Source organism: Corylus avellana, chromosome ca5 (assembly GCF_901000735.1).
Source record: "Corylus avellana chromosome ca5, CavTom2PMs-1.0".
Lineage (NCBI taxonomy): Eukaryota > Viridiplantae > Streptophyta > Magnoliopsida > Fagales > Betulaceae > Corylus > Corylus avellana.
In genome coordinates, this window is record NC_081545.1 from 3019219 (window position 1) to 3044432 (window position 25214).

Below are 25214 nucleotides of genomic sequence, written 5' to 3' on the forward strand. Positions count from 1 at the left end.
AGTCTCAACATTTTTTATAATTAAATGATTAAGATTTTGCCATATCAAAATTTATTACTATATTTAGTTTTAATTAAAATAACTCAGTTGAAATGTTAATAATGCTAGCTAAAATATGGAAAAATACGTTAAATACAAATATGATAAATACCGAGTTGTCATTGTCAAGAGTAAATATGGTAACTATGATAATAAATATTTGATATAAATAAATATGAACTTATTTAATTTCACCTATTTTTGCATCGTGGGCAACGTGGCATAAATTCATTGTATGTATCTAACTCTACTCTCTTTGGACACGTGGCCAACATCACACTTTATACACCGACCTTTTTTTTTCCGAAAATGTTGACAAAATCCAACAACTACTGCATACTCTACAGGAAGTCAAAGCAGGAAAAAGACATTGACGTTACAAAAAAGAAGTAGCCGTTAGAGACATATGCCCTATTTCGCCGACAGCTAAATCCAAGTGGTCCTTCTGCTTTTAACGTAATCAATTCATCAATAATTACAAAAAGAAAAAACCGTCACCTGAGAAGCGGCTGGTGTAACGCACCGGTGCCACCTCAGCCCCGATTCACCGCCGTCGTTTCGCTATCTTTACGCTGTTTGCATATTTGCCGTCTCTTTTCTTCTCTTTTCTTTTATGAAAAGCAAATAAAAAGGGCGCATCCTAGCACGGCTCTTTCCTCGCCGGCTTTGAATTTGGGACTCGGGCCAAAATTTTTTTGGGAGGGAGAAAAAAAATACTTTAAATTATTTTCTTTATCTTAAATTATTTTTTTTCCTTAAATTATTATTATTATTTTTTTTCTTGTAATTTGGGGGACCAGGGCACTGCCGGTCCCCCTAAATCCGTCTCTGCTCACCAGACAACGACAACCGCAGAGGATTTTCCCCTCCGGTACCCACAGTGTGATGCGCTTCTGGCTATTCTCATTGAGCTCAAAAGAGCTGCGTTTCGGTGGCTCTGTTTCTTCTTCGCTCATTAAAGCAGTAATTCTTACTGAACTCCGAAACGCTGCGTTTTGACTCCTTTTTCCGAGGACTCTGTGAGGTGTTTGAGACCGTTCTGCTTCTGATCTCTTGCTCTTACTCCAAAACGCTGCGTTTTGGGTTCCTTCACGCCGAAGATTAAAGTCACCGTTCTCATTGTACCGGAAAACGCTGCGTTTGGAGCTCTGGTTTTCGAGTGCTCTTGCTTTGTGAGTGGAGTTCGTAAAGATAGAGAGGTAAGAGTGTGAAAAAGTTTGCGTCTTGTGTTTGTTTGGTTTCTAAGAAATCAGAGGAAAAACGAAAAGGCTGGATCCAGTGGTTTTTTTGTTGCTAAGAAATTTCGAACTCTAATGACTGTTTGGTAATAGTGTGAATTTTTGGGTTCTACTGTCTTTTTGGTTACTGAGAAAATGAAATTTTGATTTTTAGTGATATTGTATTTGTGAGTGGAATTCGTAAATATAGAGAGGTAAGAGTGTGAAAAAGTTTGCGTCTTGTGTATGTTTGGTTTCTAAGAAATCGGAGGACAAACGAAAAGACTGGATCCGACGGCTTTTTGGTTGCTAAGAAATTTCGAACTCTAATGAGTGTCTTGTAATAGTGTGAATTTTTGGGTTCTACGATCTGTTTGATTGCTGAGAAAATGAAATTTTGATTTTTAGTGATCTTGTATAATGTGTATATATGTTGGTATATATATATATTAAGTTTTTAATCCAATGGCTGTTTAGTTCTGAGTATTTCATCTTTGGATTTCACTGTTGTTCGGATGCTGAAAAATGAGAGGAACTAGAAGGCAATAAAACTTAATTTTTTTTTTTTCCCTTCTAGGATTTTAATTGTTTTCTTTGCTCAGCTAAGAAAATTCAAATAGCTTTGTCTTCACATATAATAGATTAATGAAATTCTCAAGAATTTACATTTATCAGAACTCAATTTGGTTGCTGAAAGATGGAGCAAAATTTGACTGTTAAGATGGTGGTTGTTCTGATGAAGTTTTTATTTTATGATTTCTCTTCTTTTCCACATTTTCTTGGCAACTAAACAGACGATGTATAGGTTCCAGTCTTGTGCCTAGTTTCTGTGCATTTTGAAGTTAATTTGTTATATACTTCCACGTCAAGGATTTGATGGATTATTGTACAAAACCTAGTTTATTTCAGAATACTTTTTGATAGAAGCATCAAGCATCTTTTTTGATTTCTGTAATGAATCTTTTAAGAAAAAAAAAGAACAAAAGAAATCTCTCTCTGTTTAAGTATCAGAATTGTCGGTATTTTCTGAAAGTGAAATTCCCAGAAGTTTTCCTATTATTTTTCTCCAACTTGTAAGATTTTCTCTCGTTGATTTGCACCGAATTTTTTTTTTTTTTTTTCTTCTTCAAGTTCTTGTTATTTGGCTCTACAGTTACATTTTGAGATGACGTGGGAAACTTAGTTCAATCTTGGTCCAGTGCCTAGTTTTATCAGGATTTCTTTATTTCTTTATTTCTAATTTCTATATGTTGACCTGAATACCCGGAATCACTAGTAATCTCTGGTCTGCCATAAATGGTGTTGAATTTGTTCCAGGGCCATGTGCACACTGGCCGTCACACTATGAAAGCTAGCCATGCCTGAAGTCGTTATATGTTAGATAAAGGGCATATGCCCTTTTAGTTGGGGAAAAGAAAGTGAAACGTTCTCAATCCATATTTTTGGTTCCCTCATGATGATGGGGGCCTCCTTTACCAAAATCACGTTGTTTCCACAGTGATGCATTGCAAGAATTCTTCAGGTGTATATTACCTGGTTATCTACATTAAATCTCAGTTTTTTCCTTTTTTCTTTTTACAGGAAATATCAATCTGTTTTTCTTTGAAGAGTGAATATGGCTACACTTAAGGATATAGAAGTTGCAGCAGCTATGAATATCCTCACTGCATTTGCTTTCTTAGTGGCATTTGCCTTTCTTCGGCTTCAACCCATCAACGATAGGGTGTACTTTCCAAAATGGTATCTGAAGGGTTTAAGGAACAGTCCACTGGGCGCTGGTGCATTTGTGGGCAAGTTCGTCAATTTGGACTTCCGGTCGTATGTCAGGTTTTTGAATTGGATGCCTGCTGCATTGCAAATGCCAGAACCTGAGCTAATTAACCATGCCGGGTTGGATTCTGCTGTTTACTTGAGGATCTACTTAGTAGGGTATGCTCTAAAAGATCATTTCTTTGTAGCTTTGCAGGGCTAGCAATGTTGGATGTTTACCGTCCATTTCATTGTCTAATATCAGCCCAATGAGTTTTGGGTAGTTATTCTGCATTTCATGGACTACTATACTCTGTGGAATTCTCTTTCCTGCATGGAATATCGTTTTGTATTGGGAGGATATAACGTTTCCAGCTGAATGTTTCTCCTACTTCTGACTTTGATTGTTACTTCTTACTCTTGGACTGATTCTACCATTTCTGCTATCAAATGCAGGCTAAAAATTTTTGTTCCTATTGCATTCCTGGGTTTTGCAGTCATGGTACCTGTCAATTGGACCAATGGCACCTTGGAGCACTCAACTTTAGAATACAGTGACATAGATAAGCTTTCTATTTCAAACATTCCAATTGGATCTAACAGGTATGCAGAACTTTCTGTTGCTTTCTTTTGTATTTTGTTTATTCTTTATATCTTTCTCATGCTATCCTGGTGAGATGTTATTGATGAACTTTTTGTTGATTAAGTTCTCATTATTCAGTGTAGCTGTCCTGTATTACATTTAGACAGTAATAATAAATTATCTCCTTTTGATTCTTAAATTAGAATTAAGTACTGTAAGTTAAATTTTGTCAGCTGCAAAACTTTTTACTAGCATATTACACCTTTGGGCAAGTCCCAATGGAAGTAGGAATCGTGTGACTGAATGATTGTTTTGTGTCTTGGTGATTTTGATATATAAATCCACTATCTTTCTGAGCATTAATTTGGCCACCAATTACTTTTCTCATACTGATTACTTCTTCTTTTGTCCAACAAAACATTTAAAGATGTTGGTGATCTGTAACTCTTTTTTTTTTTTTGGTTTGATGAGTATATTACTGGGCTACTAGCGTACTGGCTAGGGAGTGGACAATAGCAATGCAAATTTGTGCATAGAATGGACCTAGTATGCAATAACATTCCCATGAGATCTGTCAATTAATTATATCTAATGTTTGTTGCAGATTTTGGACCCATTTGGTAATGGCTTATGCTTTTACCTTCTGGACATGCTATGTTTTAAAAAAGGAGTATGAGATAGTTGCATCAATGAGGTTGCATTTTCTCGCATCAGAACAACGGCGCCCTGATCAGTTCACAGTAAGTTCAAAACATTTTGTATCATCAAACTAATTTTATATGGGCCATAAGGCCAAGTCGTTTAGCATGATAGTTCACACGACATCTGAATGGTTTGGGTGGGGTTCAGACGCCCAATCAGTGTGAAAAATGTGACTTTCTTAAGATGTGAGTCCTTTAACATTTTTTTAGGTATATATGAATAGGGGGATAACTGAATAAGTACACTCAAGTATAACTCTTTGCATGTGCAAGTGCAATCATATATACTAGGAAGTTTATTACTTTGTGCTGTCTTGAGGAGGATAAATGATGTGTGGGGCCATCTGGAGAGTTGGCTGTTCATATTTTTGCTTCAGTTAAAGTGGTTATGCGGATTTTATATTTAGAGATCATATTCCTTCTCGGGGGTGTGAATTATTCGTAAACATTTCGTTTAAGCCTAGACTGTTTGGATATAGTTATTCTGTCGGGTAATAGCTTGGATTTGGCTGCTTTCTTATCCTACTTCTTTTTGCATGTGGCTTCTGAGAGATATTTCTTTTAGAAGCCTTTCCCTGTGGCTTTCTATCTAAGATGCTGAGCCTGTTGGGAAGGTCTATGTTACAGAATTGTTTATTTTATTTCAGTTTTGTCTTCATTTCCAGATAACTGAGGGTTTTGAGGTTTGGTTTTTCTAGTGAGATGTTTTTTTTAGAAGCAGAAAAGAGTCGTGTTTGAAAGACCTCCATTGCAGACTTGGGTCTCTGTTTGTCTGTTTTGTCTTTATGACGTATGACAGATATAGATGAATCTATTTATGTGTTTTGTAGATGGCATTAGGGTCAAAAGTTGGGGTTTTAGGGCCAGGGATTATAAAATGATGTCTTCAAGGTTTATATAAGTAAAAGATTTTTAAAAGGGTTAAATGGATTTTTTTGCTTGAAGCAAATAGGTTGCTGGAAACATTTGGACAGCGGCTGTTTTCAGGGTTTTAAGTGTGTCAAAGAAGGGCCATGTTTAAGTAGAGAAAGAGAAGTTCAAAGGGGCTGTTCTTTGGCTGTGAACAGGTGTAGTCAAGAAGAGAGATGGGAGAAGCACAGAAGCCCAATGTGTCTCAAACTCAAAATCATTCAATATTCCATTTATGAAAGTATGAATTCTTTGAGCACAATTAAACATATTTGTATAGGTAATTGACTCTTGCTCAACTTACTGGGACTCGAACTCCTAATTTGACTTATAGATCAAAGATTTAAATAATAGACTACATTGGACCCAAAGATTCTAGACTTGACTCAATTACTAAGAGCATGTTTGAGATTGCATTGAAAAATAGAGCTTATAAAGTCAAAAAGAGCTTTTTAGAAAAAATTTCATTCTTAAGCTTTTCTCAAAAGTGCGTTTGACCATTTTTAAAGTAAGAAGTCAAAGAAATACTTTTGAAATTTATTACCAAACATGCTAGCTATTTGTTAGGCATAGTATTTTAGATATTAAAAGTAATTTTTAAGCTCCCTAACGTAATCCCAAACATGTTCTAAAGCTCCCTAAATTCACAAGAATTGCTGAAACTTACAAATCTACCCCTGATTATAAAACTTGGCATAACTCATGAAAGGAAACCCAAAAATAATAATAATAATAATAATAATAATAATAATTAATTAATTAATTAATTAATTGTTAAGACACTTAGCGTAAGTTTTGAAAGCATATCGGTCTTGCTTCAATCTAGAGCTGTTCAAATGCTGACTTGGTTACCCGATTTCTAAACCGATTTTTGAGCCTGCATGGTTGGTTCAGAGGTTGCAATTGGCCTTCTGACCCCGATTGGGTCAGTGCCGTCGTATTTCAATTGGACATCACATGATGGCCGAACACATGAAAAGCTCTTAAGCTGCAGAAACTGAAAAAGTACTCTAAAGACATCAACTTAACTCTTGCTCCATGGCTGCATCACTTCAGTCCCAGAAAATTGAGGGCTTTGAAGTTTGTTCATCTAGTTCCCCCACTGAGTTTGATTTATTGGAAGACTTTCTTGTCCTTTTCTCTCATTCTACTCAGGCGTCCTCTTGTATACTTTAGAGCATTTTAGTAAGGGCTAATTAATTCCTATCTACTTTTTTCCTTTTGTTTCTTAGATGGGGGTATTAATGGCAATGTTTTATTTTTATACTTTCTGGTGCATATTACGGTCTATTATACACTTTAAATCTTTCATTATTGAGATACAAAGGATTGCATATCTATGCATCCAGTGAATAGGGTTAATAGTAAAGGTAAAACATATGCATGTCTCTAAGGCTTTGTCCGTTTCAGCATAAAACACTTTCTCCGTTTTTTTGGTGCTTGGTGCAAGTGGAAAATTCTAGCCAAAAGAAAATGATTTCCAAATCAACAACAAATTTGCCACTAATACCGTGGTCATGTGTTTCAGACAAACTTTGCACTATTTTGCTCCATGATATTTAAATTTTGAAATTTTGATTTTTTTTTTTTTTTTTTTTCTCTTTCAGGTACTTGTAAGAAATGTGCCACCAGATCCAGACGAGTCAGTTAATGAGCTTGTGGAGCACTTTTTCCTGGTCAACCATCCCGAACACTATCTTACTTATCAGGTTTGATCCTGTAGTTCTCCATACAAACAGACTAAGTAACTACACAAACATACTTGAAAAACACATATGGATGCATGCATACAGTATATGCATTCACCATATGGATACACAATCATAGATACATCCACATGTAGATTTAGTCTGACAATGAAGATATGATTGTATTTTCATTTATGGTCTATATATGTAATATGTAAAGGATGCGGATACTGTTGCAGCACATGTTCACAATTTCCTTTTTTCCCTACTTGGTGTGTATCTTCAGTTAAAAGAATAGGTATGGGATGTAATTATTGTGATTTTAATATGGAGCGGGGTTATTCTCATTACTACAGTTTGATTGACATTGTTCCATCATGGACAACTATAGCTTGATTGATTTCAGCGGGGGCCTTTGTTGGGTTTGGTCGGGTGAGTTGGGATGCCATTGATGGTGCTAGTTCGTCATCGGCGATAGTCCAGATCTCACCGGAACCTCTGTTTTCGGCCCCTTCTTCTACTGTGGTGGCTCGGCCCAGTGATGGAGGAAACCCTAAGCCGGCAAAGAGTATTCGTCAGAGTGGATTTCTCAACCCTCAACCCCCGGTTGCTTTGGAGTCGAGCAAGGTAGAGTCAGGTTTGGCCCCTCCTATTGTTCCTTTGGGCCTTTGATTTGGGGCCCCCGTCTTTGCAGACCAAACCAATGTAGCACTACAACTGTAAGATGAGGGGTAGCTGCTTTTTGAAAATGGACGATAGCTTGATCGTAGAGGCAATGTCGTCGTTCAGTGGCCCGACTGGCTCTTCTGGTGCGGTGACATGTTTGGTTAGTCCTTCGGAGTTGGTGGATAGCGAAGAGGAGGACAAAGACTTTTGGGGTGGAGAAGATGAAGATTATGGGGGTGAGGAAGACAAGGATTTTTGGGGTGAGGAAGACAGAGAATTTCCTTACCCTTTGGGTGATTTTCTCCCTGCCACCCGTTTGGATTGGACTTTGATGAGGGATCCGTGTGAGGGGATCGATGCCACATTAGAGATTACCCCTAGGAAGGTGAAGGGCAGAAGGGAGCTTCTGAATATAGAATGCTCCATTAACTATGATGCTAAGGGAGCATCCTTTAGGCTGGGAAAAGGCAAGACTCACGCTTTCTAGCATTGAGTGCCTCGGGAAGTTTTTGGGCTTTGTTGTTCTATGGGTTTTGGGCTTGGGTTTGAGGGCTTTGGGTTGAGGGCTTGAGTTTCTTGCTTGTTTGGAGCTTCTTGTGTATACTACCTGTGTACTTAGGGGGCGCTTTGTGCTTTTTTATAAATTGCTCTACTTATAAAAAAAAAGGTTCCCTTCATTCATTCAAACATTGTGCTTTTGATCTTGCCATGTCTTAGGGGTTTCTTTCTTATTTGGAGCTTCTTGTGTATATTGCCTGTGTACATAGGTACATAGGGGGCGCTTTGTGCTTTTTTATAAATTGCTCTACTTATAAAAATAAAAGTTCCCTTCATTCATTCAAACATTGTGCTTTTGATCATGCCATGTCTGGGGTTGGAATTAAAGAAGAAAAATTTGGAGACTAGCCCGACTTTTTTTTTTTGGTGAACCATTTCAAGGGAATAGTGTTAGGTTTAAGGATATAGATAGTTTAGAGAAAAAGGGAGGCCACATGTCTAATTTCCATTAACCAAATCAGAAATTTTGGTTTTGTTTTTGCTTTTGAGTCTTTTTATTTTTATTTTTTATTGGGCTATATAGATTACATATGCGTATCTATGTTATCGGACCTCTAAATGCACAAGTTTACAAACCCGTTACTGTATGAAGGATTATTTTTCTTTGGTATAGTTTATTACCTAGTTATATTCCTGCAGGTTGTTTACAATGCAAACAAACTTTCTGATTTAGTCAAGGAGAAGAAAAAATTGCGGAACTGGCTTGACTTCTATCAACTTAAATATTCCAGAAATCAATCTACGAGGCCTTTAACAAAGGTATTGCACTGCCAATGGGTTGGTGCTATGTACGATTCCTTCCATTTTTGTTTTGTTCTTTCTAATTTGGATATCTTTCAGACTAGTGTTTTTTCATACTCAAATGACAAGAACAATTGCCGTCATATTTCTCACTTTTGGTAACTAATGTCATACGAGCAGACTGGTTTTCTAGGTCTATGTGGAGAGAGGGTGGATGCAATTGACTTATATACATCTAAGATTGAAGGACTATCAGAAGCGGTAAGCAGTATTCGTTGAGCATCTTGAGTAAGCTTAATTGACTTCCTGGAAAGCATATACTGTCTTAAGTAGTACACAAGAATTCTTCATCACTTGAAGTTAAAGAGGGTAATGTCAGGTTTTTCCTAGTTTCTTACATGGGTTTCTTGAAATTATGACTTTCTATGTTATTTACACTCCATAAACGTTTTCCATTCTATATTGAAGCTACAAGTCCATCAGCCAACAGGTTTTGTAGTGCCCCGGTCCAGTGCTTGTGATACATCACCCATTTATAAGCCGAGCTTGTGTTGGTCACTTGATTCTATGTGTGGTTTCGTACTACCTTATACTTTCACATATACCATGACTAATATTAATTTTCTATTGGGATTTTAGTGCTAAAAAACCTTCAGGAAATTTTTTTTTCTGTTCTAAGGCATTCCTTTTACCATGTCAGTGACATGATTGCAATTGAGTTGCGCATTGATTTGACAGCATATGTTTAATACTATGTCTTTCTTATGACTGTCAGATTGCCTCAGAGAGAGATAAGATTACGAACAATCCTAAATCAATCATGCCAGCAGCATTTGTTTCCTTCAAAGCTCGATGGGGTGCAGCTGTTTGTGCACAAACTCAACAATCCAGGAATCCTACTATATGGTTAACTGAGTGGGCTCCAGAGCCGTGTGATGTATATTGGGATAACTTGGCGATTCCATATGTTTCTCTCACAATTAGGAGGCTTATTGTTGCTGTTGCTTTCTTCTTCCTTACCATCTTTTTTATGATCCCCATTACATTTGTACAGTCGCTTGCAAACATTGAGGGTATTGAGAAAGCACTCCCTTTTCTAAGGCCCATAATTGAATTGTGAGTGTCTTCATCTTCTTCTTCTTTGCATTATTATATTGGTTTATTAGGAGAAAATTAAAAGACTAAGGAAGGTGAGATTAGGAGTGGTACCTAATCTATCATTGTCTTCTTTAATGGCATCATCTTTTTGACATTTGGCATATCATGAAAGACAAAAAGAGAAGAAATGCAGGATAAAGTAATTAGAGTCTGAAAGGTGAGATTAGGAGTGGCACAGCAGTCCAGGCATGTTAGTGAGAAGCAAAGATGCACCATTACTAGTAGATGTTGTACTTCATTTGTGCCTTTGACTTGGCTTAGGGTTGTTTTTTCCCCCTATTCTTAGCTTATTGTTTGCAAGTGAATATAGTTTGTAGGATTTTCTTCCTGTTTGGTAATTGTAATTTGTTAGTCTGTGGTAGGTTGAGGGTACAGACAGCATTTAGAAAGCATTACTGTTTCCATATATCAAGTTTTGACTACCTCAATAGTTTTTATGTGTTTGTTCGTGATTGTTGTTCCCAATCCTTGCCCAGTTGTTCTATAACATCGTTATCTTATACTACTAACATTTACTAACAGCCTCTTTTGTTTCTTGCAGAAAAAGCGTAAAGTCATTAATCCAAGGTTTCCTTCCAGGGATTTCTTTGAAGATTTTTCTCATTTTTCTACCCTCAATATTGATGCATATGTCAAAATTTGAAGGATTTATAAGCATATCTGCTCTAGAGAGGAGATCTGCAACTAGATATTATATTTTCCAATTTATCAATGTCTTTCTTGGGAGCATAATTACTGGAGCTGCATTTCAACAACTTCATGAATTCATGAACCAGTCAGCAAATGAGTATGTCCTTCTCATTTATTTACCATGCATTGTGATTTTTAAACATTTGTAATTGCTTAAAATATGGCAACTTTATAATTGTTAGAAGGGTCAAAATGTTTTCATATATTTTTATGTATTATAGAAGCATCAGTATTTGTTAGGGTCTCATTGACATTACCAGCTATCTCAATCAGTTTGATAATCACTTTTACCAATTTAATCAACTTGCAAACTGTTGCACTCAAGTGAAATTATCTTAATTAGTATCTGTGATTCGTCCATCTGGATGGTGTAGTAATTCAGTTGCAGGTGCTCAGATGAGTTTGCATGTCACACTTTTGTTCGTTGTACATTGTCAGTAGTCTCTTATGTCCATTGTATGCTTACCCTGAATGAAATGATACAATTTTCACATAATCATCTTGATTCTTGACCACTGCAAAATTAAAGTGGGACCAGCCACCCCCCCTTCCCCCCTCTCCAGGCAATCCCAGTTTTAAAGTTCCCTTGTATATATGTGCTTATTTGATTATGAACCCTTCTATCTAGTGTTTTGTAGGTCCTTTGAAAGGTCTAAGAAAATATGTGTCTCAAAATGAAACTTGGGTTTCGTACTTAAAATTTTTGGAATCTAGGTGAGAATTTTATCTTTGCATGAATCTATTATTAATTGAATATGAATAGGAGATCAAAATCAGATATGAAAGCATGTGCCTTAACAGAGGTATGTTCTGTGTTTTTTATATCTTAAAAAAAATAATGTAGCCAAAACACAAGTGTAGCACAGTGATGCAGGAATCGCATGTCGGGGGAGGGGATCTGTCAGGAGTTACATGATTTAGAGTAGATTTTATGTGGTCTGAGATCATGTACTGTCATAAAATCATTTTTCCACCAGCTTTTTTACTCAAGTGTTTCCTCAGTTTCCCTTTTTGTAAAGTTATCTTGCTAATCTCACAACATACACAACAATTCTTCTCTTCTCTTACATAATTGCCATAGGTTGATCTAGCATATTTGATGTGTGTTATATATATATATATATATATATACACATGCTTTTTAGCTGCTGTTGAGTGCTTCTTTGATATGATTTGTGACATAACAGTAGTGAGCTAATTGTGCAGTATCCCAAAGACCATAGGTGTGTCCATTCCAATGAAGGCAACTTTCTTCATAACTTATATAATGGTCGATGGGTGGGCTGGTGTTGCCGGAGAAATTTTAAGGTTGAAGCCGTTGGTAATTTTTCACTTAAAAAACTTTTTTTTGGTGAAGACTGAAAAGGATAGGGAAGAGGCAATGGATCCTGGAAGCCTTGGTTTCAATACTGGCGAACCTCAAATACAACTCTATTTCCTACTTGGCCTTGTTTATGCCGTGGTGACTCCTGTTTTGCTTCCTTTCATCATAGTATTCTTTGGCTTGGCATATATGGTATATCGTCATCAGGTAAAAGTAGCCCTTTGTTCAAGAATAGGTTTCTGTGATTTTTTCAGGTTGTTATGTGGCATTGTTGTATGTTTGTAATGTAAGGACAGTTAGAATATATTTTTAACGTAATTAACAAGGAAGGAATGTTATTATTAGCATCTGTCTCAATTTGCTTTATGATGTATTTAATTACCCCTTTGCCCATAATACAATTCGAGGTATTTTCAGTTCTTCAGGGAAATTGGGAACCTCAAACTGCAAACAATACGCTCAAGTAAGAGGTGAGTCAGAGAGAATTAAAAAATAAAACTAAAAGGAAAAAGAAAGAATATCACCAACATAAGAGGGTGAGCCGATGATTTGATTTGATTTGATTTTTGCTTCATCATTTTCTTGCTCATCTCTGCCTCTGTTAAATGAGATAACATTGAAATCAATAAAATGTGATTTGCTGAATAGTGGATTGACGTCCATAATTGATCTGAAATTCCAGTCTTCTAGCTTTCACTTCAATTCGAAGTACTAGTAGTAGATTGTATCATGATTAGCATTGTGGATTCCCCTTCTAAAATAACAAGCTATGAGCTCCACCCACTCTTTGTCAATATGGGTCTTGGTGTGATGACATGCTTTCTGTAGAAGGGTTTAAGCCAAACGTCTTATTGGGACGGAGTAACTCACTCATAGTTTGTTTTCCAATTTTGGGTTTGTGCCAGATATTTGTAAAGAAATTGACAATTAAATTTGTGAAATGTTTGTTTGTAGGACTAGTTTCTCTTGGATGCTTGGATTCATCCCCTATTTTATAGGTGCTCTGTAGAGATCAGAAATGGTGGGAATTATTAGCTCTTTGTCACTTGAGGCTTTTGGCTATTGATTTTCCATGCTTTTATTTGAAGGGGCTGGTGATATGATTATTTTATTTGAATTTACTGATAGTTTACAGAATAAATGCAGCTATCCAAATAATCAACATCGTGTATCTGTGATTAAACTTTCTACCAGTATAATTTTAGCTGCACATAGCCAACTCTATGCTTCTTCTTTTTTTTTTTTTTTTTTTTTTTGGTACTGTTTTTACTTTATTTTGATACTGATGGAGTTATTTATGTGTGCTACAAGATCTGCTGTATATTGTCGGGTTTGATTTGGAAGCTTTGCTCTAATGGAACTCTTTGTATGAATCTGCAGATTATAAATGTCTACAATCAGGAGTACGAGAGTGCTGCTGCATTCTGGCCTGATGTCCATGGTCGCATAATAGTTGCCCTAATTGTCTCACAGTTGCTACTAATGGGATTATTAAGTACAAAAGAAGCTGCTCGGTCAACTCCATTGCTCATCGCACTCCCAGTGTTGACCATATGGTTTCATAGGTTCTGCAAAGGCCGTTATGAACCTGCTTTTGTTAGATATCCATTACAGGTTTGTTCATGTTTTTTTCTTTTTTCTTTTTTCGTTTATTTGGACAAAACGTTTTTGCTGAATGGACTTCTTAACATAATTTAATGGAGTTATATTGCTGCTGCTTTCCTTTTATGATCTATTTTGTTTATCCTATTGTTCTAGCATTTTTGTTTGTTGGACATTGATGTGCACTTCTGAATGATTTTAATTTAAAACAATCTCATCATCTTTTAAATCTCACTCACCCCTTTTTCTCCTCTTAAACACATTTTTTCAGGAAGCAATGATGAAAGATACCCTGGAACGTGCACGGGAGCCGAACCTGAACTTGAAGGGCTTCCTTCAAAATGCATACATTCACCCAGTTTTCAAGAAAGGAGATGATAGTGAGAGTGATGCAGCTTCAGAAGACTCGGATCAGGGATCTAACCTCGTCCCAACGAAGCGCCAATCTCGAAGGGGTACACCATTTCCCAGCAAGCGTAGTGGTTCATCATCATCCCTTCTGCCTGAAGCTGTCCAGGAGCATTGACAGCCTTTGAGGTTCAGCTGCATTGTACATCACAATAGGAAGAAAATAGGTATAGAGATTACATAGTTTTCAGTTTTTCTTCTGGCAGCTTTGTCCTTTTTGTTTTAGTTGAGACAAAATAAGGTAGTGCCGCTTCTCATCAGATAAGTTGAGACTTTTGCAGTATAAGTTGGATGAATCTCTTTTTATGGTGACTTGATTTCAGTAGAATATGAGAAGTTTGATTCCCTTGTTCAAGAATCTTTGGGCTAAGCCTTATTATCTCTGCAATTGTCCATTGATATGTACATATCATGTACCATAAAGAAATCGATATTCGGGATTCTGATCGAAAAATTATATGTGCTCAGAGAATGCTTTGTCTTGCTAGGTCACTGACTGCCAAGTTGAAGGGATTATATTATGATTTGCTTCTCATTCCAATGAGCATGCATTTGTAATGCCTATGAAGCAAATGGATTTCAAATGCATGCTTCAATATTTTCTATCTATCTTCGCAATGGTTACTACCATCTATCACAGCTCACTTTGTTATTTGGTAAACTTCAAGAAGCAACATCTCTAGAAACTAGAATCAATCCAATTATGATTTCCAAGTGAATCTCTCTAATTTTCATTTTTCTCTATTCAAGTTTCTTGATTAAATAACAATATATATGTTTATCCTCACAAGTTCTTCCCTAACAATTCTTTTTCCATATACTAATTCTTTTTTGTAATCATATGTCATTGTATCAAATATTGTGATGTTAGTATGTTACTTCTACCATTAAGCGAAAGTGCTACCTCATACGTTAAAAGATTGTAATCTACTCGGTGTTTGTTTGGTTTAGTAGTTTCAACATGTGCAGTTTGAAACAAAAAATAGTGAAATTTCAAAACGTAGTTAATGAAAATGCAACTTTTTAAAAATGTAGTTAAATTTTGATAAAATTGCATCTTAAACTACTTTTAAAATCGTTAAATAAGCACTTGTGAGATGGTTCTTATGGCGTTCACTTGTCCATATTGAACTAACAATTTGAGTCGGCACTTGCAAGAAGATTATTGAAAAAATATTCAGTTTGCAAAATTGCGGGGCCAAAGGCACTTTGATCTTTTCTTTTCTCTTTTTTTTTTTTTTTTTTTTTCAAAAAGAACAACCAAAAACAAAAAAAAAAAAACAAAAACAAAAACAAAGGGAGAACGTTAAAAACATGTGGAAAGTGATTAGTTATTTTCTTGGTGGACAAACAACATCCTTTCCACTCATCCTCTTTGCATGGATGCGTAGAATTGGGTTTGAACACAAACCCTCCAACCTCAAAATTCCAAACCTTTTTATTTTATTTTATTTCTTTTCTTCTCAACTAATCCAACCCACATCCCCATATCATCTCCACCCCAGATCTGTTCCTCCCTTCATTTTTCTGTTTTTTTTTTTTTTTTTTTTTTTTTTTTTTTTTTTTTTTTGACAGCCAAAGGCATAAAAATCCAAAATACTCAGACGACAGACAACCTCATTCCAACCCATATCCCTGTCCTGGTTGGTCAAGACCATCACATTTGACATTTCACAGAGGGAGGGAGCGAGAGAGAGAGAGTGGTATTGGTGAATGGACGAGGTGATCACTGCAGCGGACGCGACCAGAACGACGTCGTCAGCGGCAGCAGCACCAACTTCCTTGCTACCTTCGAACCTGCCTCTCCTCTCGGCCATCCTCGCCTGCGCTCTCGCCCAGTTTCTCAAGCTCTTCACCACCTGGTCCCCACAATCTCTCTTTCTCTCTCAATTTCAACGTTTTTTGTTTCAAATTTTGGAAATTTGTTGGTGGGTTTGCAATTTTCGAGGTTTAAACGATTTTTGTAATGCTTACGAAACGTAGTAGTTTGATTATTGCCACCCATGAAGAGAAACTCGTTGATAAACTATATCTCTGTTCTTGGTTTGATTAAAAACGCGTTATTTGATGGATTGGGTCAGAAATCGCAAGACACACAATTTTATTATTATTATTATTATTTGTTTTGGATTTGGATTTGTTTTGGTGCTTGTTTGGTGGTTGGAAATTGAGAGGAAATGTATGCATATTTAGAGTGATTTTATGTTTTGTTTTGTTTTTTTTGCTTTATTTAAGTTTATGGGTTTACTCAGTAGGATTTAAGAGCGATTTACATACAAAATAGGAATTTTACGATCGACTTCTTGAGGCTTAGATCCTAAAGTCATGCACTTTACTTGCATAATGACACGCCCAAGATTTTGTTTTAGCCTTTTTTTTTTTTTTTTTGAAATATTAGCTCAATTTATTTCTTTGTGTTTGTTCTAAGATGCTCAGGTATAAAGAAAAGAGATGGGATTCTAAAAGGATGCTTGATTCTGGTGGAATGCCTTCGTCACATTCCGCGACTGTGACGGCTTTAGTAGTGGCTATAGGCCTACAGGAAGGAACAGGAGGACCGGCTTTTGCCATTGCAGTGGTCTTGGCATGTGTTGTATGTACTTCATAACCTTTTTTCACTTACGAGATTGTCCTGTTATGGCCCGATTATGCACAATTCTAGCATATTTTTGGTTGCTGAGATGACCCAATTGTGCACCAATTAGCAAGGTTGTGAATCTTGGTATGAACTTTACTTGGTGGCTCCTATTGATACAAGATTGGCAGATAATAAGGGATCTGGTTTGATCAATTGTCAAATGCCTGCAAAAGGGCATCAATAGTGTTATTTTTTTAACTATAGTTGCCCCTTGCTTCTAACCCACCAGCCTTTGTTTTAGAGGAGTGTGAAATATGTGATTCAAAATAGCACTTTCAGGTTGCATACAAGCAGTCAAAAATGTTGAGATTCTTGTGAATATCAAATCACCATGTTTTTAAGTCATTGGTTCATGGTGTCGTGAATGTTCTCATGTTTGCGTTATGTCTTCTTATCATTTTCTGAATTGGTTAACTTCCAAAAGTTGCTGTGTATTCATTGTGCAAGATGGGGGGTGATTGATTGTTTCAAGATATTTTCAGGTGATGTATGATGCCACAGGGGTCAGACTTCATGCTGGTCGCCAAGCTGAAGTAAGTTCTTCGTGTGAGCCTCGGTTGCTTTTAGCTATGTTGCAGGGACACGCCTTGCATGATTAAAATTTCTTTTTGTGTGTTGCTCCCTGTAATTGTTATATGGTTCTCATTGCAGTTGCTGAATCAAATCGTGTGTGAGCTTCCATCAGAACATCCTTTATCCAACATAAGACCGCTACGTGATTCACTTGGGCATACTCCACTTCAGGTTTGTTGCAATCTTGCTGAACTTCATTTCAATTGTTAGTGTTTCTCCTTTAACGTCTTATGCATTAGGTGTTCATGATTTATTTTGAAGTCACTGGTTCAACCGAGCATTCAACTTGAACATGATATTATGCTACTATATCTGCTGGAAGTTAGTCACTCAAAAGGCGTATATGTTCGCAACAATATGTTTGCACCAGTGCATATATGCAATCTGATGCACCTTTTAAAATTTGGCAGTTCAATAGAATGGGATTTTGACTTGTCAGTTAATAGGAAAAAAAAAATAGCACTTGGCTCTTAAATAGAATGAAGTTTGTTTCCTGAGACTCCTGTTTGTGCATAACTCATTTCCCTCTTACCCTCCCTCTCTCTCTTTCTCTCTCTCAAGTTGCCAAGTAACCAGTGCACATCATTTCCCTATTCTGGAAAGATCTCAGGGGACAAGGGAAAAGGATGGAATATTTGCATATATGGCTTGACCACTAATATAATTTCCCTTATTTTTGTACTGTATAAGGCTTGAGAGCAGATACATGTTGCTTGTATGCACATGTACTTATCAAAAAAAAAAAATGTATGCACATGTAAAGATACTAAGCAGGGCAGACAATTTTTGACACAAGCTGCGAGCCCGACACGAATCTAACATGAAATTAGTGAGTTAGGGTTGAGGGTCTACACCGTTTAATTAAATTGGCTGAATTAGGATTGACCTATATAGTTTTATACCCATTTTTCGACACAATCCGATGCCGTGAACATGAATTATCACCCCTAGTACTAAGGGCAAAGTTGAATGACCATTCTGCTATGAGGGAGAAACTTTAAGTAAATTTTATTCTTCTTTCATAAATATATCGACATCCATGTGCTAATATCCTTTTATTTGGTCTGATACAGGTTATTGCTGGGGCTGTGTTGGGATGCATAGTAGCGTTTCTGATGAGAAATTCCAAGTAGGATATCAGATGACAAATAATATTTCATCCTTTTCACTTTGGATACATGTAAACTGCATACTTGTAATGTGGATACTCTTATACTGCAACTACCATTCTTGGGCTCCTATTCAGCCATACCATTTGAGTTCCTTTGTAATTCTTCATTTGTACTTCATTAAGCATAATGAATGGGAACTACCATTCTTGGGCCCCTCTTTAATTCATCATTTTTATTTCATTCAGCATAATGAATAGAAAAGTTTAGGGGTGTAAATTCAATTGCGTGTCAGCTTGAGTCATGTTGATTTATGGGTATAATGTATATGTGAACCTAACTCAATTCATTTAAATAAATGGGCTAAACCATACTCTTGACTCATTTAATTAAACGTTTGTGGATTGTGTTAAAAATTATCAGTAGTATATGTCACGTGTCAGGTTCGAGTGGTGTACGTTGGATCAGATCGTTTGATTTTAACTTGTTAATTTCATGTTAGGCTTTTGCTAAGTTCACATATAAAAAAAGAAAAACTTTAGTTTAACCCTTTGAACTTTCACACGATTTGACAAACTTTTATCTCCCCGAACTTTCAAATCTTTTACTTTGGACTCCCGAACTTTTAATTGCTCTCAATGTAAACCCCTCTATCAGATTTTAAATATTACATGACGTTTATACTTTTGACTTTTGTATAAAATTTCAACTTTACTCTTAATTCTAAAACTTTTTTTATTTAAAAAAATAATAATAAAAATTATGGATATTTTGGTCTTTTTTGGTATTTTTAAATGCTAAAATTGACAGAAGAGTCTACATTGATAGCAATTGAAAGTTCAGAGATCCAAATTGATAAATTTGAAAGTTTAAGGGAGTTTATCAAATTGCGTGAAAGTTTATAAAGCTAAAGTAAAGTTTTTCCTATAGAAAACTACCATTCATGGGCTCTTTAATTCACAATTTTGTACTTGAGTAAGCAAAATGAATAGGAAAACTATCATTCGTGGCTCCTCTTTAATTCATCATTTGTACTTCATTAAGCAATGAACCCATATTATCTTTTTGTGATTCTCTTTTATAACTTGGCCTGGACCGGGGGTATTTTGAATAGCATTTAAGTACCTATATAGCCTTTGAGGGAAGTGAGTGGTCAACCTACATAGCTGTAGCAGCAAGAATGGTACATCGCCTATTTGTTGTTCTCGCCATTTTGTGTTACATTTTTTATTGAAAACAAATACAAAATCAGTCCATGTAATTTGACCGATTTGCAATAATCTTCTTAGGGTTTTAAAATGACTTAAAACTTGTTCTAATCATATGTAGCAAATAACTCTTCATCCCGAACTTTTGTTTGAAATTATTACGTAAAACGTGAATGTGTCGCATTAGCACCAATAACAATAAGACACGCCACATTTGATAAAAATATAAAAGAAAACATAATATAAATGTAAATATTAAAAAAAATAAAGGTAGTACATATGAGAAGGCAGTTGACTAATTTCAACTTAAACTATTTGAATCATGATCCAAGGCACATTTATTTCTACAAAAGTGAGATAGACCCTCACTTCCTTCTTTTTTTTTTACTTTTATGGATCTAAACATATATAGTGTGATTTTGGAATATATATATATATATATAATAAGGTCCTACGTCCATTTGTTTATTGATGGAGAAAATTCTTCTGACATAATATATATAATAAGGTCCTACGTCCATTTGTTTATTGATGGAGAAAATTCTTCTGACATAATCTATTAAATTTCGGTTCTTGAAGTACATGATCACATTAATCCTATTAAAAGTGTAGTTGAGAATCATGCTCTTAAGGAGACTCTGAATTGGAGGAATTTTCTCAGGAAAGAAACTGTCATTGCTTTGTAGTTTGTAACAACCTTATAGAAAACAGACAGAAAAACCAAACAGTCTCTCTCAATGCTCTCTCCTTGTTAACGTTTCACTTCTGTTCTTAATTCTCTCGCCTTAAAAAACCTTCCCATTCAACTCTCTCTCTCTCACACACACACAAAGAGCACTGAAGGGGAGGGAGGAGTGAGGCATGAAAAAGAAGAAAGCATCATCATCATCATCACCCATACGCCATGTCTGGAGGCTTTGCTCAAAACTCACCATCTTTCTCTGTGTCCTGCTTTCTCTGCTGGCTTTTCTCAATATTCCGCAGCTCTCTCAGTACTCCAAGCTCCAAACACCAAGCAATCATCGTGATGATCACTTTGAAGGCCCTCCAAAGATTGCTTTTCTCTTCCTCGTTCGCCGGCACCTTCCTCTTGATTTTCTCTGGGCTGCCTTCTTCAAGGTCTCTAATAACTTGTTATTTCAAGGAAACCGCCGTAATGGGTTGTGATTATTTTAACTGCTAAAAGCATATGAAAGCAATTTACTCTGCTGAGAGGTTTTGATATGTTTGTTGTGATCTGGGTTTTTGTCATTGTGAGCTTTGCAGAATGGAGATGCTGCCAATTTCTCTATTTATATTCATTCGGAGCCCGGTTTTGTGTTTGATGAGACGACAACAAGTTCACCTTTCTTTTATGGCCGACAGTTAAAAAATAGCATTCAGGTATGGCGACCTGAATGGAATTAATCTTTTTTTTTTTCTCTGCATTTTCTTGGCATCCAAACGGAATGAGTCACATAGATTTGTATATTCATATGGCAGGTAGTGTGGGGAGAATCAAGCATGATAGAGGCAGAAAGGTTATTACTTGATAAAGCTCTTGATGATCCAGCCAACCGGAGATTTGTTCTTCTCTCTGATAGGTGATTCCAATTTGTCTAACTTCTGTGTTGGATGCCACTTTGCTAATGCTTTTGTTTTGTGCTTTGATAAAGTATCATTTTTCTTTGTCTTTCTTTTGCTAATTGCATTTAGTTGAAGCAAAATGGATATCTATCAGTTGTGAGCTTTTGATTTCATAATTTGCTTGTGTTTACAGTTGTGTCCCTTTGTACAACTTTGGGTACATCTACAATAAGGTGATGTCTTCTCCAAAAAGTTTTGTCGACAGGTACTAAGAAGGAATTTATTACCACCATAAGAGCATGTTTAGCATGTTTTGGATTGTATTTGAAAAATAGAGCTTTTAAATTAAAAAACGCTTTTTGGCAAAAGCTTAATACATTTTGCTATTTTTGGACATTTAAAAACAATTTTAATTTTTTTTACTAAACGGATGCTTTTTGCTTCAAACGGATTTTTTGAGTGTTAAACGTACTTTTAGGCTCTTTAAATGCACACCCAAACAAGTCCTGAGAATGAAATTCCTTCCTTTGATGGTCCTTGCAAATATGGAAGAAAGACTAAATTAAGCTGAGTTTTATGTGACTGTGTTGTAGCTTTCTTGATGCCAAAGAATGTCGCTACAATCCCAAGATGTCACCTGCTATACCAGAGGAAAAATGGCGGAAAGGATCCCAGGTTTTATATCTTTCCTTTTAATTTTGTTCTTACTTCTTACCACCCCCATCAAAGAGTTGCAGTTTTGTTAGATGAAGTTCTACCTTTTGTATCAAAGTTGTCCCTCAGAACTGATACTCCATTTACGTCACTGAGTTGATTCAACCACTTACAAATTTCTTGGGCAGCAACCTTTTAGCCCATTCCTTCACTTAATTTCTGATTCTGTTCTGGAAGTCTTCATTTCAAAGGAATGGCTTCGCGGTTCCGTTTGGATTTGCTGTTTTAAAACATATGATTTAAAAAATAGCAATTTTTAAAAAGCGATTTTTAAAAAAAGCAATTAAGCGTTTAGTAAAATCGCGATTTGGTCTTTAAATCGGAAGTTAGTGTTTAAAGTCGTGTGTTTTTAAAAACACTCAATTGCTTACGATTTGAAAGCACAGTTTTTTTTTTATAAATGTTTTCAAACTGCAATTTTTTAAAAACGCACTACCAAACGATACATTTTCCGGGATTATGGACAAAATTGCACTTTTAGCCTACGAAATCTCAAAGCTGAACGGACTCTTGTCCAGGTACACAAGCTTAATTAGGCGTTGTTTGGACTTTACTACTATCAACACAAACTGAAGTTTTGGAAGTTAACCCTTCATATCACCATAATTGTGTTTATAGTTTACGATTGCAAGAATTTTCTTTTTCTGGTTATTGATTCCTATAACCAGTCTACAATGAGATTTTGTTTATGGTGATTTCAGTGGATCACTTTGGTTAGAAGACACGCAGAAGTTATTGTGGATGATGACATTATTTTTCCTGTCTTCAGGAAATTTTGCAAGGTATATGCAGGAAGACACCTTGTTGGTCCTATTTCATATTATTTCAAAGCAATTATAAGTAGGTGATGAATTTCTCTGACACGGTTCAATATCTACTTTATGATGAAAGCAATGCAATTTCTAGCTGCTAAGTCATTTGCCATCAGTCAAATTCCTTTGTTTGAGACAAAACAATCACAACATACTTGTTGATCCTTCACTTTTCAGCGACGGCCGCCTAAAAACTTATCGAAGAGAAGCCGAATTCTAAACTTTCTTGTAAGTGAATACTTGCAATTTTTAGATGGAAAACAAGATGATTCTACCTCATGCCTTTTAGAAGTGCACACAATTACAAATGCCCTCTTTTGTGCAAACAGGCCATTGATTTCAGATTTCTATTCCCATGGCTGAAGCCCCACAACTGTTTTCCAGATGAACATTATGTGCAGACATTACTTGCAGTAAGAAATTCATTTCCTTCTATAATTATATCCAAATTTACAGTTTCATATGAAAACGAAAAAGAACAGATAATGTTTCTTTCATATGCATAGATAAACATTGTGTTCTCTGCATTTTCTTTAGTCTCCATTATAGGACATATAATATGGCTATCAAGAAAGAAATTTTCACTTTGGGAATTTCATTCAAATTATGTTGTTTGTGTTTTATGATAAGATGAGAGGGCTTGAAGGAGAACTTGAAAGAAGAACATTAACCTACACCTCATGGAATCAGTCTGCAATAAGAGAGAAAAGAAGAATTTGGCACCCTATCACATTTGATTATGCAGATGCAAACCCTCACAAAACCAAAGAAATAAAGGTGAATTCTCCTGCCAAATTTGGTCCAATTTTTACACACTTTCAAGCATATGCCACAATGCATCAGAAGCAAATGTTCCACACAAAAATATGGATATAGATAATGTAGATATCATTGCAGAAGATTTGATGATGATCCATTTCCTGACATGCAGGATATCAACCATGTCTACTATGAGTCTGAACACCGGACCGAATTCTGCAGAATCAATTCTGAGATTACTCCATGTTTCTTATTTGCAAGAAAGTTCACATGTTGGGCGGCCATCCGCCTTTTGAATGAAGGATTTCTCAGTCCATAGTTACTCATACACTATCAAATTCAAGGCCATGGATGACCCCATTTACCTTGAAAAGAAAAAGGTAACCAAGATATGCAACTCTTGAAGTACTGGGGAGTGGCATAGAAAATTTTTGCAGAATGTTGTTGCTTTATTGTAGTTGCACCAAGCAGTTTCTTATACCAAATCACTATAAAGATTTGTACAAGTATCTATATAGTTGAACAAAGGATATTGGAAGAGGAAACAAGAGACAAGATGAAGATTGGATGAGAAATTCTGTCAGTTAACCACAGGGATTATATTTTGCTAACACCTGAGAAAATTCTTAAGTACTTTAAATCAGTCAGGGAATTCAAATTGAACAGTATTAAGAGCATTCGCCATGAACTCCTCAAATAAAAGCTAAATCTGAGGAAAAAAATCATTTTATCAAATTTAGAAAGCCACTTTTAAAATCAGTCAGGGAATTCAAATTGAACAGTATTAAGAGCATTCGCCATGAACTCCTCAAATAAAAGCTAAATTTGAGGAAAAAAATCATTTTATCAAATTTAGAAAGCCACTTTTAAAATGAGTCAAATATCAAACTCTTTATACATTTCTCTACTTCAGTTAAATATTATTATTTTATTCGTTTAAACCAATAAAGAGAAAGGAGAGTAAGAATAAGTTTAAAAAATTATATAACTTTAACTTTTTGGCTCTTGAAATGTATAAAGCATCTATGACAATAGTTAAATATAAAGTAAAGAATGAAGCTTGTTAAACTGATGTTTTTATGAGTTTTGTTAGATTTTTAGAGAAAAGCTAAATATAAAGAGCCTATTGTAAATGTTCTTATAAAATGCAATATTTAAAACCAGATCCAAAATTTCAGTTACTCCCTACAATTAAAATTTGTTGTTAATTTAGACCACCAACACATCATGTGATGTAAAATATCCATTATATTCCATAAAATTTATGAAAATACAACTGACCATAAATTAAAAAATTATATAAATTCCCGTGGGTTTTATTATTATTATTTTTTATGAATGAATATTTTTATTTTTTTGCTTTATTTTTTTGTTAAGATTTAACAGAAAATTCTAACGTAGGCATCACTAAGAAGGGCCGGTAGAATAACTCTACACATTACAATATTTTAAAATTGGAGAGACATTGCAAATAGGATGGTAGTTTATTATGGGTAGGCGTAAGTTTTCATTTTTGGTAGATACCAAACGGCATGTAGTTTAGATTTAAGAGCCTCCGCTCCCAAAATTCAAAATACGAACTGGAGGGCAAATTCAGTTTCATTTCCTTCACTCTGACAAATCCAAAACCCAAGCCAGAGAGAGAGAGAGAGAGAGAGAGAGGCTTAAATTTCTCGGTACAGTTGCTTCAATGGCCGAAATCCTAAGCCCGAACGCGAAGCAGAGGGTGCTCCTTCCTCGGATCCAGTCTCCGACAAGCCCCTTCATCCTAGGCTCCAACGACGACCAGCTCGAGCGGGCCC

General features: G+C 35.8%; 4 protein-coding genes across 5 annotated transcripts in view; all 4 read left to right on the forward strand.

The window, feature by feature from the left end:
• The first annotated feature begins 844 nt into the window (after positions 1 to 844).
• Positions 845 to 14554, forward strand: LOC132180493 (CSC1-like protein At3g21620). 2 transcript variants are annotated; one of them, XM_059593341.1, is made up of 12 exons: positions 845 to 1238; positions 2838 to 3185; positions 3462 to 3608; positions 4193 to 4328; positions 6806 to 6907; positions 8750 to 8869; positions 9032 to 9112; positions 9627 to 9967; positions 10551 to 10796; positions 11906 to 12230; positions 13404 to 13637; positions 13897 to 14554. In XM_059593341.1, exons 2-12 carry the CDS (start codon positions 2872 to 2874, stop codon positions 14149 to 14151), a joined length of 2301 nt encoding a protein of 766 aa, XP_059449324.1. In that variant the 5' UTR covers positions 845 to 1238; positions 2838 to 2871; the 3' UTR covers positions 14152 to 14554. The 2 variants fall into 2 exon arrangements, with proteins under 2 accessions (XP_059449324.1, XP_059449325.1); XM_059593342.1 differs by lacking the exon at positions 845 to 1238 and having other exon boundaries at positions 3108 to 3185; positions 3503 to 3608; positions 13897 to 14553.
• A 1033-nt stretch (positions 14555 to 15587) lies between these two features.
• On the forward strand, positions 15588 to 18578 carry LOC132180494 (uncharacterized). Its single transcript, XM_059593343.1, has 5 exons — positions 15588 to 15895; positions 16470 to 16626; positions 17154 to 17204; positions 17323 to 17415; positions 18318 to 18578. The coding sequence occupies exons 1-5, from the start codon at positions 15747 to 15749 to the stop codon at positions 18375 to 18377; spliced, it is 510 nt and encodes a 169-aa protein (XP_059449326.1). The 5' UTR covers positions 15588 to 15746; the 3' UTR covers positions 18378 to 18578.
• A 1844-nt stretch (positions 18579 to 20422) lies between these two features.
• LOC132181544 (glycosyltransferase BC10-like) lies at positions 20423 to 23895 on the forward strand. Its single transcript, XM_059594799.1, has 10 exons — positions 20423 to 20680; positions 20828 to 20944; positions 21044 to 21144; positions 21321 to 21392; positions 21721 to 21802; positions 22543 to 22623; positions 22831 to 22881; positions 22983 to 23066; positions 23284 to 23430; positions 23585 to 23895. The coding sequence occupies exons 1-10, from the start codon at positions 20423 to 20425 to the stop codon at positions 23729 to 23731; spliced, it is 1140 nt and encodes a 379-aa protein (XP_059450782.1). The 3' UTR covers positions 23732 to 23895.
• LOC132181545 (glycosyltransferase BC10-like) overlaps positions 23760 to 25214 on the forward strand; it is a 6372-nt gene continuing 4917 nt past the window's right edge. Inside the window, exon 1 of the mRNA XM_059594800.1 lies at positions 23760 to 23792. Coding sequence (XP_059450783.1) covers positions 23760 to 23792 — 33 coding nt within the window. The remainder of the gene's footprint in view (positions 23793 to 25214) is intronic.

Coding starts and splice junctions, on each gene's coding strand:
- LOC132180493 (XM_059593341.1), top strand. CDS start 2,872: ATGGCTACACTTAAGGATATAGAAGTTGCAGCAGCTATGAATATCCTC. Junction 6,908..8,749: donor AACACTATCTTACTTATCAG/GTTTGATCCTGT, acceptor ATATTCCTGCAG/GTTGTTTACAATGCAAACAA. Junction 10,797..11,905: donor ATGAACCAGTCAGCAAATGA/GTATGTCCTTCT, acceptor CTAATTGTGCAG/TATCCCAAAGACCATAGGTG.
- LOC132180494 (XM_059593343.1), top strand. CDS start 15,747: ATGGACGAGGTGATCACTGCAGCGGACGCGACCAGAACGACGTCGTCA. Junction 16,627..17,153: donor CAGTGGTCTTGGCATGTGTT/GTATGTACTTCA, acceptor AGATATTTTCAG/GTGATGTATGATGCCACAGG. Junction 17,416..18,317: donor TTGGGCATACTCCACTTCAG/GTTTGTTGCAAT, acceptor GGTCTGATACAG/GTTATTGCTGGGGCTGTGTT.
- LOC132181544 (XM_059594799.1), top strand. CDS start 20,423: ATGAAAAAGAAGAAAGCATCATCATCATCATCACCCATACGCCATGTC. Junction 21,393..21,720: donor CCAAAAAGTTTTGTCGACAG/GTACTAAGAAGG, acceptor ACTGTGTTGTAG/CTTTCTTGATGCCAAAGAAT. Junction 22,624..22,830: donor TCTTCAGGAAATTTTGCAAG/GTATATGCAGGA, acceptor TTCACTTTTCAG/CGACGGCCGCCTAAAAACTT.